Below are 14920 nucleotides of genomic sequence, written 5' to 3' on the forward strand. Positions count from 1 at the left end.
GCGGGGCCGGCGATAGATGTGAGCATGCTAAGCCCACATAAACAAGCTGAGATGGGCCGTGAGTTGATTCCCAGGCCATGCCGCCAGAATGAGAGGATTTCGGCGAGATGGGCCGGAGTTGGAAACGCGTTTGGGCTAACCGAACACAAAATTTTCATTATGGATTGGGAGTTCAGTGTGCGTCAGAGTGACCCCCGTGGATCGGGCCGCGACTCTGTCCAATCCCAGGCCGACCTCAATCTGTCCTCGCCGTTTGGATGATGATGGCACTTATTTTTAGAATCATCCCCTAAAAAACACTTATTTTTAGTATCTATATGTGGATGTCATATTTTAAAATTTTTGATTAAACTAAAGGTAAAAACGATTTGACGCGACACCATATTAAAACTACTTACTTTATACTTTCTAACACGATAGTCATTTCAGTTCGTCCTATGTTCAATCTTTTGATCAATTTTTTCAAAATTCTACAAAATGATGTGAAAGTAAACGTGCGAATGAAACACCTTATTGAAGCATTATATTTTGGTCTTTTGAGAGGCCATAAACAGAACTCACTAACTCAGGCCTGCGATAGTCGGCCTGCCGTTTTTACAATTTTTTACAAGCAAATAAACAGGGCGAGGTTCCTTCCTTTTTGCTAGCCTTTTTGAACCACTGGCGACGCTCGTCCAGTGGACCTGCTTTGCCCAAAAGCTATGGAAGCGGATCCGTACTGTCGGATGAACATGAACGAGAACAACGCACTGTACAAAAGTCTTCAACGAGTCGTCTCCGATGTGCAGCACTGCACCGTCATGAGCCTCGAAAAAACAATGCATGAAATTGCAGTGGCTTGTTGCAGTTCCAACTTCCAAGGACCATGGATGGATGGCAAACCGATTGCCGAGATCAACAAGCAGGTGAGGGGAAATCACCCATGCAATGCAATGCAATGCAATGCACGACTCCCGAGCAGGCAACATCGACGGAGGAGTAGCATTCATTCAATGGGCGTGACAGCACAGGGACATTCGTGCCCAAAGATCTCGGCATCCTCACATCACTGTCTTCTACTACTACCACCCTTCTCTCTTAAGCTTAAGCTAAAGTTAAGACAACCAAAACCCCCCATCCAAAACAATGCACACTTGACGCTTGCATAGTTGCATTTGCATCGCATCCTGGCTGCTGTGGCATCTGTGATCAAATATGGATCCCTGCGCCTTTTTTACCCACCAAAAGCAGCAGCACCCGGCCCCCCAAAAGTTTACTTTAGACAAGCAAAAGGTTATGGAGTACGGCCGGAACTGATTAGCCCCCAAAAGAGCCTACTGAAAGCCCTAAACCCTTCGCATAATCTGTAAAGCAAGTGTGTCCGCAGTCAGCTAGGCCAGGTGCCCTTGACGAGGGTAACCACCACCACCACCACCACCAGGCAGCAGCATTCCGCCGGCAGGGCCCTTGTCCGCGGCCGCCTTCGCCATCCCCGCCGCCACGGACCAGAGGTCGGCGCCGTTGCCGCCGTGGCTGTTGCCGGCGAGGTGCTCCGTGCAGGAGACGGGCACCAGGCACAGGCCCCGGCTCCTCAGGTCCTTCGGCCGCGGCGGCTCCACCACCGTCCCCGCCGCGCTCTCCTGCGCCAAAGTACGAGCACCGGTGTTAATTAAAAAAGTCCGGTTAATTACTGTACAGTAGTAATTACTGGCGGTAATAAGTTTGGGTTTGGGTTGGCGTTTGCCGCTTGCTTACCGGGACGTGCGCTGCTGAGGCCGGCTGGCGCTGCATGTACGGCGAGCTCAGGACCTGACACGAAAAGCGACCGGTGCCAGTTAAGTCCCAAACAGTGGGTGCAGCACGGTGCACCAGACCTGACCAGCAGACCTAGCCACCACAGGAGTACGTACAGCACTCCGTATACGCAAAAGATATACAGACATTTTACTGGGATTCCGGGATACATACATTATACATAGACATGGCAGGAACACACACTGTACCAAGCATCGTGTACTGCGCGTGTTCGTATGTATCGAGAGATAGGGAGAGAGTATTATTATACTAGTAAACAGCGCACCTGAACTTGGTCGTGCAGGAAGCGTATGTATCCCAGCGCCTCGTGCAGAACGGAAGCCGTATCAGACTGGCAGCACCGCATCAGCATCACAGTCCATGCAAATGCAGTTCATATCAACCCGTCAGTCAAAGGTCAAAAAGAGGGCGACAGGGTTAATCCACTGCCCTAATTAACTGCTGCTGCTGCTACTCCTAGGGCCTGTTTAGATTGGGAACGAAAATTTTTTGGATGTCACATCGGATGTGTCGGAAGGATGTCGGGAGAGGTTTTTAGAAACTAATAAAAAAACAAATTACATATCTCGTCAGGAAACTGCAAGACAAATTTATTAAGCATAATTAATATGTCATTAGCATATGTGGGTTACTGTAGCACTTAAGGCTAATCATGGAGTAACTAGGCTTAAAAGATTCGTCTCGCGATTCTTAACTAAACTGTGTAATTAGTTTATTTTTTTATCTACATTTAATGTTCCATGCTTGTGTCCAAAGATTCGATGGGATGGATGAAAAAATTTTAGGTAGGGAACTAAACAGGGCCCTAGCATGCAGATGCAGCACCAGCAGGGTTAATCCACTGCCCTAATTAACTGCTTCTGTTGCTACTCCTAGCATGCAGATGCAGCACCAGCAAGCAAGAGATATGTATGCACTGCACGTCGGTTAATGCGTATCAGTACTCCATGTCACTTTGACCGCTTTCTTTGGCTCAGAGTAGTAATGTGACAGGGGATGCTGCATTGCTGTGTGTTTGCTTTCACGGCAGGAGAAAGGCTCGCAGTTAAATTTTGGCTGTCTACGTTTGCACCAGCAAAGGAAACGCCGAAAGGCAAGTACTCCTACAGGTACAGCGAGCGAGTAAAGGGCGTATCGCCAAAAGCCTGAAACGCTACCCTTTTTACCTTTCCGAACGGAGAAACCAGCTGCTGCAGAGCTATGATCCTCTCCCCGAGCCTCTCCCTCCTTACCTAATAAAAAAATGATTTTTTTTTATGATTTTGGATTAATGAATGAACTGATTGATTAGCGAAACATGAACAGCTCACTAATTAGGTCTAGTACTAATCAGTGCCAGATTGGACCACAGTTGATTAGCAAAACCACTCAAGCTAGGGCCTTGTTTAGTTCCAAAAAATTTTGCAAAATTTTTCAGATTCTCCGTCACATCGAATCTTTAGACGTCTGCATAAAGTATTAAATATAGATGAAAATAAAAAATAATTATACAGTTTGGTCGAAATTGATGAGACGAATCTTTTGAGCTATGATTGGACAATTTTTGTCAAATACAAACGAAAGTGCTACGGTGTCGATTTTGCAAAAAATTTTAGAACTAAACAAAGCAACTAACCCTGGGCCTCTTGTTCGTAGCACCACCACCAGCAGCAGCCGGAGCAGCGGGGGCGGCGGCGGCGGCAGACGCAGCCTTTCTTTGCTCACTGCTCCTTGATCCCTTCTTCTGCACAAGAACCAACAATTACCAACTACGTACTGTACTGCGTTGTTTATTGCAGAAATTTCAGCGACAACCGTTCATGAACCGCGCAAAGACCGTCCCCAACACAGACACCATCCAAACCATCACTTATTATTCACAATGCAAGAAACAACATGTATTTTTTTCCTCGACGATAAAGAGCCAATATAATCCGGATGGAAACGCACCTTGAAAGCCTGTGGCTTTGAGCAGGAGACGGCGGAGATGGCCGTCGCAGGCGGCGAGGACGACATGGAGGAGATGGAGGAGCACTCGGTGGTCGGGCTGGACTTCTGCGGGACAGCCGCCGGAATCGCATGATCGCCGGCGCCGTAGTACTGGAAGCCGAGGACGCCGTCGCCATGGTACTGCTGATCTTGGCCAGCGAAGCTCAGCATGTGGTGGTAGGCAGGAGCCATGTCCAGGTAGGAGGCGCAGGTAGGCGACGACGCGGCAGCAGTGGTGGTGGCGCTGGTGGTCGTGGCAGAGACGACGCTGGAAGCGAAGTAGGAGGAAGGGGACAGGCACAGCAGGTAGTCGTCTTCTCCGAGACCAAGCAGGTCCATGTAGCCGCCGCGTCCTCCTCCTGCCTCCGCCATGATCTCCTCTTCCTTCACCATGATCACTAGAAGCAGCTGGTACTACTGCCACTGCAGAGGAGAAGGAGATGACGAGTTACAAGCGAGGAGGGGTGTGGCAACAAGATCAGATGGGCGGCTATTTTGGATGCAAGAAGAGAGGGGAGAAGGAAGATTGGTACCAGTCGGGGTCCTCTGTTTGGGTCAAAGAAGTTTCGCGCCTTGTTGTAGCCTTGTGCGGAAGCTGTGTCTCTCTGAGCTCTGTCTGTGTGTTCAGATTCATATACACACTTGAACTCGCCTTGGACTTTTGAAGGGTTTTAATTGGGGAGAGCAGCACGGGATTGGAGAGAGACGGGCCGAGCTCGGCTCAGGTCTGGTGAAAGAAAGGGGACCATTTTTCCGTCGTCTGTGCTTGCTCGCAAGGGCGAATCCATTATATTATGTCACTGGGGTCAAGGACTAAATAATGGAGTCAAACACTTATTAATTTTTTATTTGAAAGAATAATTTGTAGGTGAATTAAAGAGCTTTAAGTGAATTTCTGGCAAGTTATCGGAGTCAGCTGACCCCAATGAATGCACGTAGATTCACCCCTGCTTGCTCGTTTCGCCTATCTATAGGCAACAATCGATTGACCAGTGTGTAAGGCCGTGTTTACTTCCTGGGGGAAAATATTTCACGACACTGTAGCACTTTCGTTTGTTTGTGAAAATTATTATCCAATTATGGACTAATTAGGCTCAAAAAATTCGTTTCGTCAATTTCGACCAAACTGTGCAATTAGTTTTTATTTTCATCTATATTTAATATTTCATGCATGCATTTAAAGATTCGATGTGACGGACAATCTTAAAAATTTTTAGGATTTTAGGTGGAAGTAAACAAGGCCTAAAAGAGAGCAGCAGCACAAGATCGATGGAAAGAGCCGAAAGCATTTTTTTATGTATATGTTGAGCATTGCTTATCTACACCGTTGAGTTTGTATCGAGATGTGTGAAATAATGGAGAGAGAGTGTATGAAACAGTAGGGAAAAATGTGAAACATTGGAGAAAAGTGTAGCAGCACGAATCTCAAAGCATATTTGGATGGTCTAGATAAGCAATGCTGAACCTGTACATGCTGCATTGTATTATTGGAAAGAGAAGCAGTTTTTTTTTGTATGTATATGTTGAGCATTGCGTATCTACACCGTTGAGTTTGTATCGAGATGTGTGAAATAATGGAGAGAGTGTGTATGAAACAGTAGGGAAAAATGTGAAACATTGGAGAAAAGTGTAGCAGCACGAATCTCAAAGCATATTTGGATGGTCTAGATAAGCAATGCTGAAAATGTACATGCTGCATTGTATTATTTCCAGTGATGTAGACCAGATTTCCACTAGGTCTAAAGTTGAGCATGCAACCCACGGGTCAAAGACACGGCCCAAAGCACAGTGATTTGGTCCGATCCAAGCACGGCACGGCCCGATCCTAATTGGTCCCGGGCCGGCCCGAAGCACGTAGCAGGCCGTGCTTGGGCTGACCCCTCAGCCCGCTGGACGGCACGACACGGCCCGCTTTTAACAGCAAGCACGGTGTCAGCCTGGTATCAGGGAATTTGTGAAACTTGAAGTATGAGGTTCTGTGAGTGAAACTTGTGACTTTTGACAAGTGAAATATGATCTGAGAGTATATTGTGTTATGTGAATTGTGAAGTATTAATATCTGTGACTTGAATGTAATGAACTTATGCTTTGTTAAATTCTGTATTAAATTTAGTGTTTTTTATATAGCGGGCCATTGGCCGACCCGAAGGACTATTGGGCCTCGTGCTTTCGGTCCAGCCCGACCCAAAAATCAGCCCACGGGGCGTGCCTGAGCCGTCAAGCAGGCACAGTGGCCTATAAAGGCACGGCCCGGTAGCACGGCCCGTTGCTCATCTTTAAGTGGGTCCAACCGGACCTATCTTTTTGTGGAGAGCATAATGTTACGTTCAGCTCATGAACCATATTACAGGCCTTGTTTAGTTCCACTCAAATTTAAAAACTTTTCAAGATTCTCCATCACATATAATCTTATGACACATATATAAAACATTAAATATATATAAAAAATAACTAACTACACGATTTATCTGTAATTTGTATAATTTTTTTTAAGTCTAGTTAGTTCGTGGTTGAACAATAGTTGTTGAATACAAACAAAAATGTTATAGTATCAAAATCTAAAAAGTTTTTAAATCTAAATAAGGCCATAGTTATTAAGTAGGTATGTGTTCTTTTATTTTTCTTGTGAGATATGCGGGTAAAATGACGTCAAAGAAACCAAAAGTTGGACATAGTTCCGGCTTGGGTTTTTGTTTGGCTAAAAACAGCAAAACGTTAGATATTTTTTCCAGATCTAAACATCAATATATATGGCTTCAATTATTCGATGGACTTAAGATGAGGAGGATATTCCTCGATATCATGACACTAAGCTTTGCAAGTACAAGGTGCTCTTCAGTAGGGGTTTGAGCTTCTAATAAAAAAGGAAGAAATCAGTAAAAATCACATTTTAGTAGATTCCGTCTCTTGCACTAAAACGGCTTCAGGATTACCTTTTTTTCGTTAGTTTTGGCTTCAAAAGCTATTTAATGTGTACTTGTTTAGTAGGGTTTTTAATTAAGCCTCAACAAAAGCTCTGGAAAGAGGCCCTGACTACTCATCAAAACCGAAAGCAACTCAAGGTATGTAAATAACTTAGGCCTATTTTGTTTCAACTTGTTGTTGACTTCTACGGTTCCGCCGGGTCAGAACCAAGAAGCAAAATCAAATAGCCTAATTGTTGAGCTAGATTTTGAAAGCAAGAAACCTGATTTATGAGGAAATGGACTAAAAACTAAAATCACATTTTAAGGATTTTTTTCGTGTGCTGAAAACCTAAAAAGTTATAACAAAAAGTAAATAGCGAAAATTCATAAGCCAAAAGGTATAAAATTAGCTTTCAAGCTAAAAAGCCCTAAAACTACATATCAAACAAGGTAATAAGGTCTTAAGTTTGACACTTAATGCTTTCACAAAAAAAAAGTAGCCTCAACTAGAACATTTTATGAGTTATAAGAAAGAATTATCTCTATAAATAAATATAGCATCGATATTGTTGTATTGTGCCTGTTCGCTTGAGGTTATCTGCCGAATCTGCTAGCCATTTCAGTAGTATTTTTCTCTCACAACAAATCAGCAAACAATATTTTTAGCCATGACATTTTTGTCAAGCGAATAGCCTCAATATCGGTCGCTAATTGATATTGTACAGTAAAAGTCTATCAACACTATTTAAAGGATTGATAAGCCAAGTCATTTTAAACACGTTTTACTATATTTTTAACTAGCAAACATGCTTTATTACAGCCTATACACATGTTCACACATACATGTAAAAGTCTATTTATGACAATATTGCAGGAGTGTGGAATATAAACAAAAACAATATAATGGCATCGAGAATTTTTGGTCCAAAACATCGCTAAAGGTAAAAAACAATATGATTCTGTTTATATAAGGCTTTGTTCTGCAGCACTACTTTAGTGGTATAAAATTTCAGCATAAGTCAAATTTCAATAAAACGAACATGCATGTTGGAGGAATCATAAATCATGGCTTCTTCCTGTTTATATATGGCTTCAATTATTCAATGGGCTAAAATGAGGAGAATTTGCTGGATATTATAAATCATGGCTTCTTCCTGTTTATATATGGCTTCAATTATTCAATGGGCTAAAATGAGGAGAATTTGCTGGATATTATGACACTAAACTTCGCAAGTACTGAGGGCTAGGATTCTTCCTCGCTCTCAGCACCAGAGCCATAAATCATGGTTTCTTCTGGCTTCATGTTCTTTTTGCTAAGAGAGAAAAACAACTTCTATGAAATACAATACTACAGAGAATGAGCCACAAGAAATCTTGTGAAACACGTGCTAGGGTGCACTTGAATAAGGCTTGAGCTTCTAAAAATGAAGAAGCCGATAAAAACCACATTTTAGTAGATTCGGCTTCTAACACTAAAATAGCTTCATCTTTTTTATTAGTTTTGTCTTCAAAAGTAGTTCCTGTCTGTGCTTGTTTAGTAGGTTTTTTACTTAAGCTGATGGAGAAGCCTCAACAAAAATCCTACTACGGAGACCCTAACTACTCATTGAAACCGAAAGCAACAAAAGGCATATAAATGACTCTTAGAGTATGTTTGTTTCAACTTTTATGCAGTTCTGCCAATTAGAAACCAAAAATTGAAACAAATTGCCTAACTATTGAGCTAGCTTTCGAAAAGATAAAAACCTGGTTCTTGAGGAAATGAACTTAACACTAAAAATCACATCTTGAGGAGTTTTTTTTTCTGTTTTTTCAGAAGCCAAAAGCTATAAAGTTAACTTTTAAGCCAAAAGCTCTAAAATTACAGCTCAAACAAACTGGGTCTTACAAATTGATAAAGCGCTTTGACAAAAAAAAAACTTTGGGCACGCTTCTTTGAAGGATGAAAAGGTGGGATATTAATCTCAAGAGAACCGAACTATTCTCATTTTCGTGTTTTTACAGAGTCAAAATTAAAAATGATACTTTCTTCGTTCTAAATAAGTTTGTCTTTTCTAAAATTAATAGTTTTTACTATATGCATAAATAAATGTTGTTTAGATAATAATGTATACTCTGTAGATAAATATCCTGTCTAGATAAACTATGTACTTGAAATAGAAAATATGTCTTAGAATTTGAAACAAAGAAAGTATATGTGGATCAACTTCGAATTCACTCGCATCACCCATGGTCGGCCTCGTGCCACCCCCAGCCAGCCTCCCCCACCTCGGGCTGGTCGCGTGTAACACCCGAAATTTGAATTTCAATTAATAGGATTTAATTGGATTTATTTAAATATTTTTATGGGCATTGAATTTAGCAAATCAAATATTTTGTGGAGAATAAAATTCATCATAAGACCAGCAACATGCTTTTGCATTCATGCTGAGAATAGCATTTATTTTGTGCTGCTGATATTTGTTGAAATTTATTTGCTCTCAAATTCTACTCAAAAAGCCTTTTTGGAATTTGTCTTGGAAAAAGAAAACAAAAAAAAAAGAAAAAAAAGAAATCCCAGGCCGCAGCCCGAGCTTCCCCCCCCTCTCACCCCTCGCGCGGCCCAGCTCCCTCCCCCGGCCCAACGCGCGCGCCTCCTTCTCCCCTTCGGCTGACGACCGGGCCCCGCCCCGCTTCTCTCACTGGCAGCGCGGGCCCGCATGGCAGCGGGCGCCTTCTCCTCCTTCCTTCTTCACGAGACGGAGCCGAACCGGACTTAGACCGGCGCCAACCAAAATCCCGATTCTCCCGGGATTTGGCATGTTGAGATCAAACCGAGCCCTATAAAGCTCCTAGTGATGCCTCGCGTCTCGGTTTTTCCATCTACGCCGCAAGAACTTTGCCCTAGAACCCGCTGTCGCGCTAAAACGAATCTCACCGAGTTTGGGAGCACCCTCTGTCGCCGCGAGCCTTCCCTGTTCTCTCCTGGTGCGAGCAAGGCGTCTAGGTGAGTTCCTGGTGAGTTTCTCCACCGCCTGGTGGTTTCGTTTTCTTTTTCGTGCTCTGAATCGAAGAAACGGCGAGCTCCAGGGACCATGCCCATGGCGCCGCCGTGTCGGGTGCCCATCCGGCCGGCCGGCCGCCGCAGGCCCCCTGGTGGGATTTCCACCGTTGGATCCAAGATCAACGGCCCCAAACAGAAGATACCCCTTCGGGGTGAAATTTGTTTAAGAGCCCCTGGATAATCTGAGATTTCACCCGCAGTCCAAAGCGCCTACTCAGTTTTACGCCTTTCGTTTTCAAAAACGTATTCTCTGCGGGCTGAGTAAATTACGCTTTCCAGAAATTACAGAAATGCCACTGATTTTGTTTTGCTCATAAAATACTCATTTCAACTCCGTTTTTGTCCATCCAAATTGCGTTAGGTTCGTAATTATATGCTCTACATGTTAGAACTATTTATTCTCTGTTTTGTAACTGTTTAATTTCGTGATCCTATTTAATTGATTACTTTTTCTATATAAAATCTTAGAAAATTCATATCTTTTCCGTTTTAATTCCGATTTTCGTGATCTTTACGTTTGTGTGATCGTAGCGCTGTGTAGAATATTTTCATAAACTTTTATATTTGTTTTACCACTGATTGGTGTAATGTTCTAATTATACCTTGTTTGCCTTGTGTATGATTGTCCCCATTGGATTGCGTGTTGTTGATTGATGTTTGGGAAATAGACGGTGAGCCGTACGTTGGTGATCAAAACCAGGCTTTTGAGGACCAGCAGGCTCAGGAGAGCTTTAGTCAAGGCAAGTATAACTTGGGATCATCCTTGTTACCTATTCACTTATAACTACATATATATTATATGCATGCCATCACCTTGTCGACCTTAGCAAAATCATAGATGATTGTTACCTGTATTCCTTGCTACCTACTTGTTATGCATTTGGTGTAGATGTGCTAGTGCTTAATATAATCCATGATCTTGTAAGATGATTAATAGCTATGCAATGAACGTTATAAGATGACAAATAACTATATGAGATCTTGTCTGTAAGTGATCACCGGGACAACAGTGCAACCATGAGGGCTATAATGGCTCTGGCTTTAGCTCAGTATGGAGACCTTTTCTAGCTTGTTAGAGGTTACCCGAAAGGGCGCTAGAGGGGCTGAACCGACACGGGTATAGTGCGAGCCCCTGTCCCTATGTGTATAGGCTGCGCGTCATTGTGCCATTCGGAAGGGGGGTATCTATATCTGCTCGCAAAGGAAACCTTGCGGCCCTAACATGTTAGACGAACTTTTGAAAGGCTTCATAGTGATCCCTGCCGACCTTCCTTGGTAGTGGGTTAAGAGGTCGACGGGCCTCGGGCGAAAGGGTAAATCATGACTCATGGGTAAAGATGTACAACCTCTGCAGAGTGTAAAACTGGTATACTAGCCGTGCTCACGGTTATGAGCGGCCTTGGGGGTTCTTGCTGTGCCGACGATGAGCTTATTAAGTTGTTATGTTCATGTGATTATCGTTTATGCAATGGATTAATTATGCTTACACATGATCATGGGATTAATGGATTATTTATGCTTCCTTGACAATTGCTATTTAATTATGAACATGCTATCCACTATTAAAAGCTAAATGCAGTCAAACCAGTGTCAGCTACTTGAGCCTCATGAACCCCTGGTTATACTTGTTGAGTACGATATGTGCTCACTCTTGCAATTTCCCAACACCTCAGGAAATGATAATGAAGATGACTGGAATGAGGATTACCGTTATGAGTACTAGGTTTGGAGTCAACCAGTCAACAGTGTCCCTGTGTGGAGCTTCCGTCGAGAGCGTGGATTACTTTATGCTATCATTTTTGTATGAGACTATGTGATTTATGATATTCCGCTATGTAATAAACACTGCAATGGTACATTTGAGATTTGTCTACTTATGTGTGCGACTATTCCTGGGGCACATATGAGTCTTTTATGCATCCTATTTTGTTCTTAAAATATGGGTGTGACATCGCGCGCTCGCCCCATCCCTGGATCCGCTCACCCCTAGCCCCGGATTCGGTCACGCCACCTCTACACCGACCAGGGGCTCGATCGTGGCCACCGTCCGCCATGGCCGGCTACACCCTGTCGAGCCACGTGGAGAAGGAAGAATTAGGAAGAAGATTTTTCTTCCTATCCCAGTGGCAAATTAGGCCATTCCAACAAAAAAATAGTGTTGGAGCTGTCCTAGAACATTTGGAAAAAAAAGATTTTTTTTCATACACTAACACGTGGAGCCTATCCCAATAAAAAATTAGGTCATTATAACTATTCTTTTAGTGGTGGATCTATTCTAAACCGGCCCTAAGTGAGTCTGCAGAAGCCATGACCAAACAAACAATCCGAAAGCCCGGAACTGTGGCATGTGAGCTGGTGAAACACTGCATAAAACGACCAGCTCCTGTAGCCTCTAGGCAGACCTATACTGTAGCCGCCGTGACTTGACATTTCGCAAGTTTGTGGTGTTGCCACATGCGTAGACGAGGCAATTAGGTCCACAGATATGTCTGGGTTTGTGGTCGGTCGTTTAACCCTAGCCTTGTCCCCGCGTCGCCGCCTACGCGACAGACCAACGACCGCGATGCGCAGCGGGCCCACGCCGGAGACAGACATGTTTGCGTAGGACTTGTCGTTTCCCTTTCTTCTGTCGATAGATCCTACTATACGATTACCGTCTACTAGAGCTATCGGGACTCCGGGAGGGGAGTACGCGTGGACTGCAACTCTCGCCCTTTTCTTATCTCGGGCGGGCCGAACCCCAGGTGGGCTCGTGCTGCTCTTGCTCCATGGGCTTCTTTCCTTCTTCTCTTCCCTTCACGTGTAGTATACTACACAGAGAGCTCTGGCTGGTTTGTTTACTGGGGCCTCGGATACTGTGGGGTCAAGTCTCCGACATGCCGACCCCGAGAAGCCCTTGAAGAAGGCGTGGCTTGGCTTGTCGCGTGTCCTGTAGCTGGGTTGGGTACGTCCAACTCCCAACCACGCATGCCTCGACCTGTCGCGCTCATAGAATCTACTTACACCGTGGTACGTGATGCTGTATGGTACACAATCGTGTATACCTGCAAGGAAAACGTGTTTCAAGAATACCAGGTGATTTTGGGAACTTCAATTGCAAATTTGCAATACCAACATGAGGAGGAGGCATCTAGCGCTGCTTTTTTCTGGTGTAGGATGAACGGCTGTGGACCTTCTATTCTGTGTAGGCATCTAGTGCTAGCTTTTAACTAATTTGAGAAAAGAACCGGTGCAAGAATCAAATGAATGGTCTCCAAACAAGTCAGGCCGTCCGTCCATCGTCCGTGTTCCGCCAGACCTGCCTGCCAGTACCAAACCAAAAGGAATCGCGGTACTAGCATGCAAGGAGATGCAAATCGTAGTACTATAAAAAAAAAGCATTTGATGGGAAAGACAGCTTTACCAAGTTGAGTGCATAGTTAAATCCTGGTCATATCAAAGCATACAGTAGGTCCGTAGTAGCTCCTACTTGATTGCCATTGCCTAACTAGGCGGCAAACTCCAAATTCGATGGTTCCTCAATCTTGTGGGAATGCAATGCATACGGGGGAGGCCGCAAAATCCAAACACCAACAGACTTCCAGAGACAATGATGGCCTCATTTCCTAATGTTGATTACTAGCCTACTCTACGGCCTCACTTCAAGTGACGCTGGATAGACGACGAACACCAGTTCAGAGTCCAACTCTTCGATTTTGTAGAACTAGTAGTATATTACTTTGCCGCATCCATCCATATTGCAAGATGCTTCTGCAGGCTGAGCTGTCAGCCTCATGACAGTCTAACAAGGGCCCACTAATCAGTTAGAGGAAAATGTATTGTGCAAGGTTTCTTACGACACAGACAGGAACAGAAAACAAAAATGAAGTCCTGAATAGGCCTGCAATCATAATCTGTTCATACTTATCAGTCATCATTTGTTTGGACACGAACGGTTTTGGCTGGCTGCGACGTACATCACGATCCAGACAGACGATATGAGAAATTTTATGCTGTGAATCATGAGGTGACAAATAATAACTAAATTAAAGGACAGTTGGTAGCTAGGCGTCCATTTCGGCACGCCTACATAACTTAGCTGCTCGTGAAGGGGTGCTTGTCTTGTGGAATGAGAGCGAGGCCGAGGCTGTGCTCGGATTAAGTACACGAACGTTGACATCACAATCAAAGTAACTAGACTATGGAATTGTCTGCCTGTGAAAAGGTCGCACAAGGTGGCCTACCTTAATTTGATTTTCTGAATGCAAACTTGTCTCCATTTGTGCATGTATGGCCCAACAGATCACGGGTTGCCTACTTGGCTTGGAATCGGGCAAAGGATAAATAACAGCTGCTGCTAGTTTGTTCCTCATAAGCAAAGATTAAGCCTTTTTTTTACTGAATGAAAGAGACAGAACAGAAAAAAGATGTACTCTACATTCCTGTTCACAGATTCAAATTTCACTAAATAGTTTGAGCTTATTACCAAAACAGGACAAGATCTAAATGTTAGGTTATCACGCTTCACAACCATTGAGCTCATTTCACCACCACTCTAGTTCAACTTGATTAACTAACTTTTCAGTTTCAGCTAGACAAACTGGAGAATTAGTTAAATATAAGTTGTAAATTGAATTCATGAAAAAAAATCCATGCCCATTCTTAGAAAAAGGGTTTACAGAAGAAGAAAAGGCACAGATTTTTTAGAAGAAATGCAGCTTAAAAGATGGTGAATCACGCATCCCGCAGGCCGCAGCAATATCTTAAAGCAGAGCTTCACAGTAAGCCCACTGCCCACCGCTTGCCTTTGTGAAAGAACCCAAACGGAAAAGTCCATATTACCTCAACTTTCGCAAAAATCCGCTTTTTCTCCCTAAACTTCAAAACCAGGGAAAACACATCCCTCAACTTTTAAAATCATTCATCTTACATCCCTGGCCCTATTATAAGCAGTTTTGAAGTTGGTTTTGTCTTTTCTTTTTTTATTTATTTCAGCTGAATCTTTGAAAAATCATAAAATAGGAAATTTAATTTTGTTGGATTTTACATGAGTAGATCTACACAGTGAACAAATAATATGGTATATTTAGTATAGAGTTTTTGTTGTGACTTTAGATCTATGCTTTTTGTAATTAATTGGAATAATTCATAGCTACAGTTCTATGGTCCAACTGTGATGAAATTTTTATGGTAAGTTAATTATTGCATGATTGAATTGTAGTAAAAATTT

At 43.3% G+C, this 14920-nt stretch overlaps 1 protein-coding gene across 2 annotated transcripts; it reads right to left on the minus strand.

Moving 5' to 3' along the window:
- Positions 511-4493, minus strand: LOC8085914 (transcription factor bHLH123). 2 transcript variants are annotated; one of them, XM_002466372.2, is made up of 7 exons: positions 4296-4493; positions 3724-4185; positions 3410-3517; positions 2961-3026; positions 2060-2125; positions 1735-1788; positions 511-1619 (listed from the first exon to the last, which is right to left on the minus strand). In XM_002466372.2, exons 2-7 carry the CDS (start codon positions 4153-4155, stop codon positions 1371-1373), a joined length of 975 nt encoding a protein of 324 aa, XP_002466417.1. In that variant the 5' UTR covers positions 4156-4185; positions 4296-4493; the 3' UTR covers positions 511-1370. The 2 variants fall into 2 exon arrangements, with proteins under 2 accessions (XP_002466417.1, XP_021315929.1); XM_021460254.1 differs by lacking the exon at positions 2961-3026.

Source organism: Sorghum bicolor, chromosome 1, assembly GCF_000003195.3.
Source record: "Sorghum bicolor cultivar BTx623 chromosome 1, Sorghum_bicolor_NCBIv3, whole genome shotgun sequence".
Taxonomy (NCBI): Eukaryota; Viridiplantae; Streptophyta; class Magnoliopsida; order Poales; family Poaceae; genus Sorghum; species Sorghum bicolor.

Excerpts from the sequence above, each read along its gene's own strand:
- LOC8085914 (XM_002466372.2), bottom strand. The coding sequence starts at position 4,155 with ATGGTGAAGGAAGAGGAGATCATGGCGGAGGCAGGAGGAGGACGCGGC. Across the intron at positions 3,518-3,723 it reads CAAAGCCACAGGCTTTCAAG|AAGAAGGGATCAAGGAGCAG; the intron begins GTGCGTTTCCAT and ends GTTCTTGTGCAG. Across the intron at positions 1,789-2,059 it reads TCCTGCACGACCAAGTTCAG|GTCCTGAGCTCGCCGTACAT; the intron begins GTGCGCTGTTTA and ends TTTTCGTGTCAG.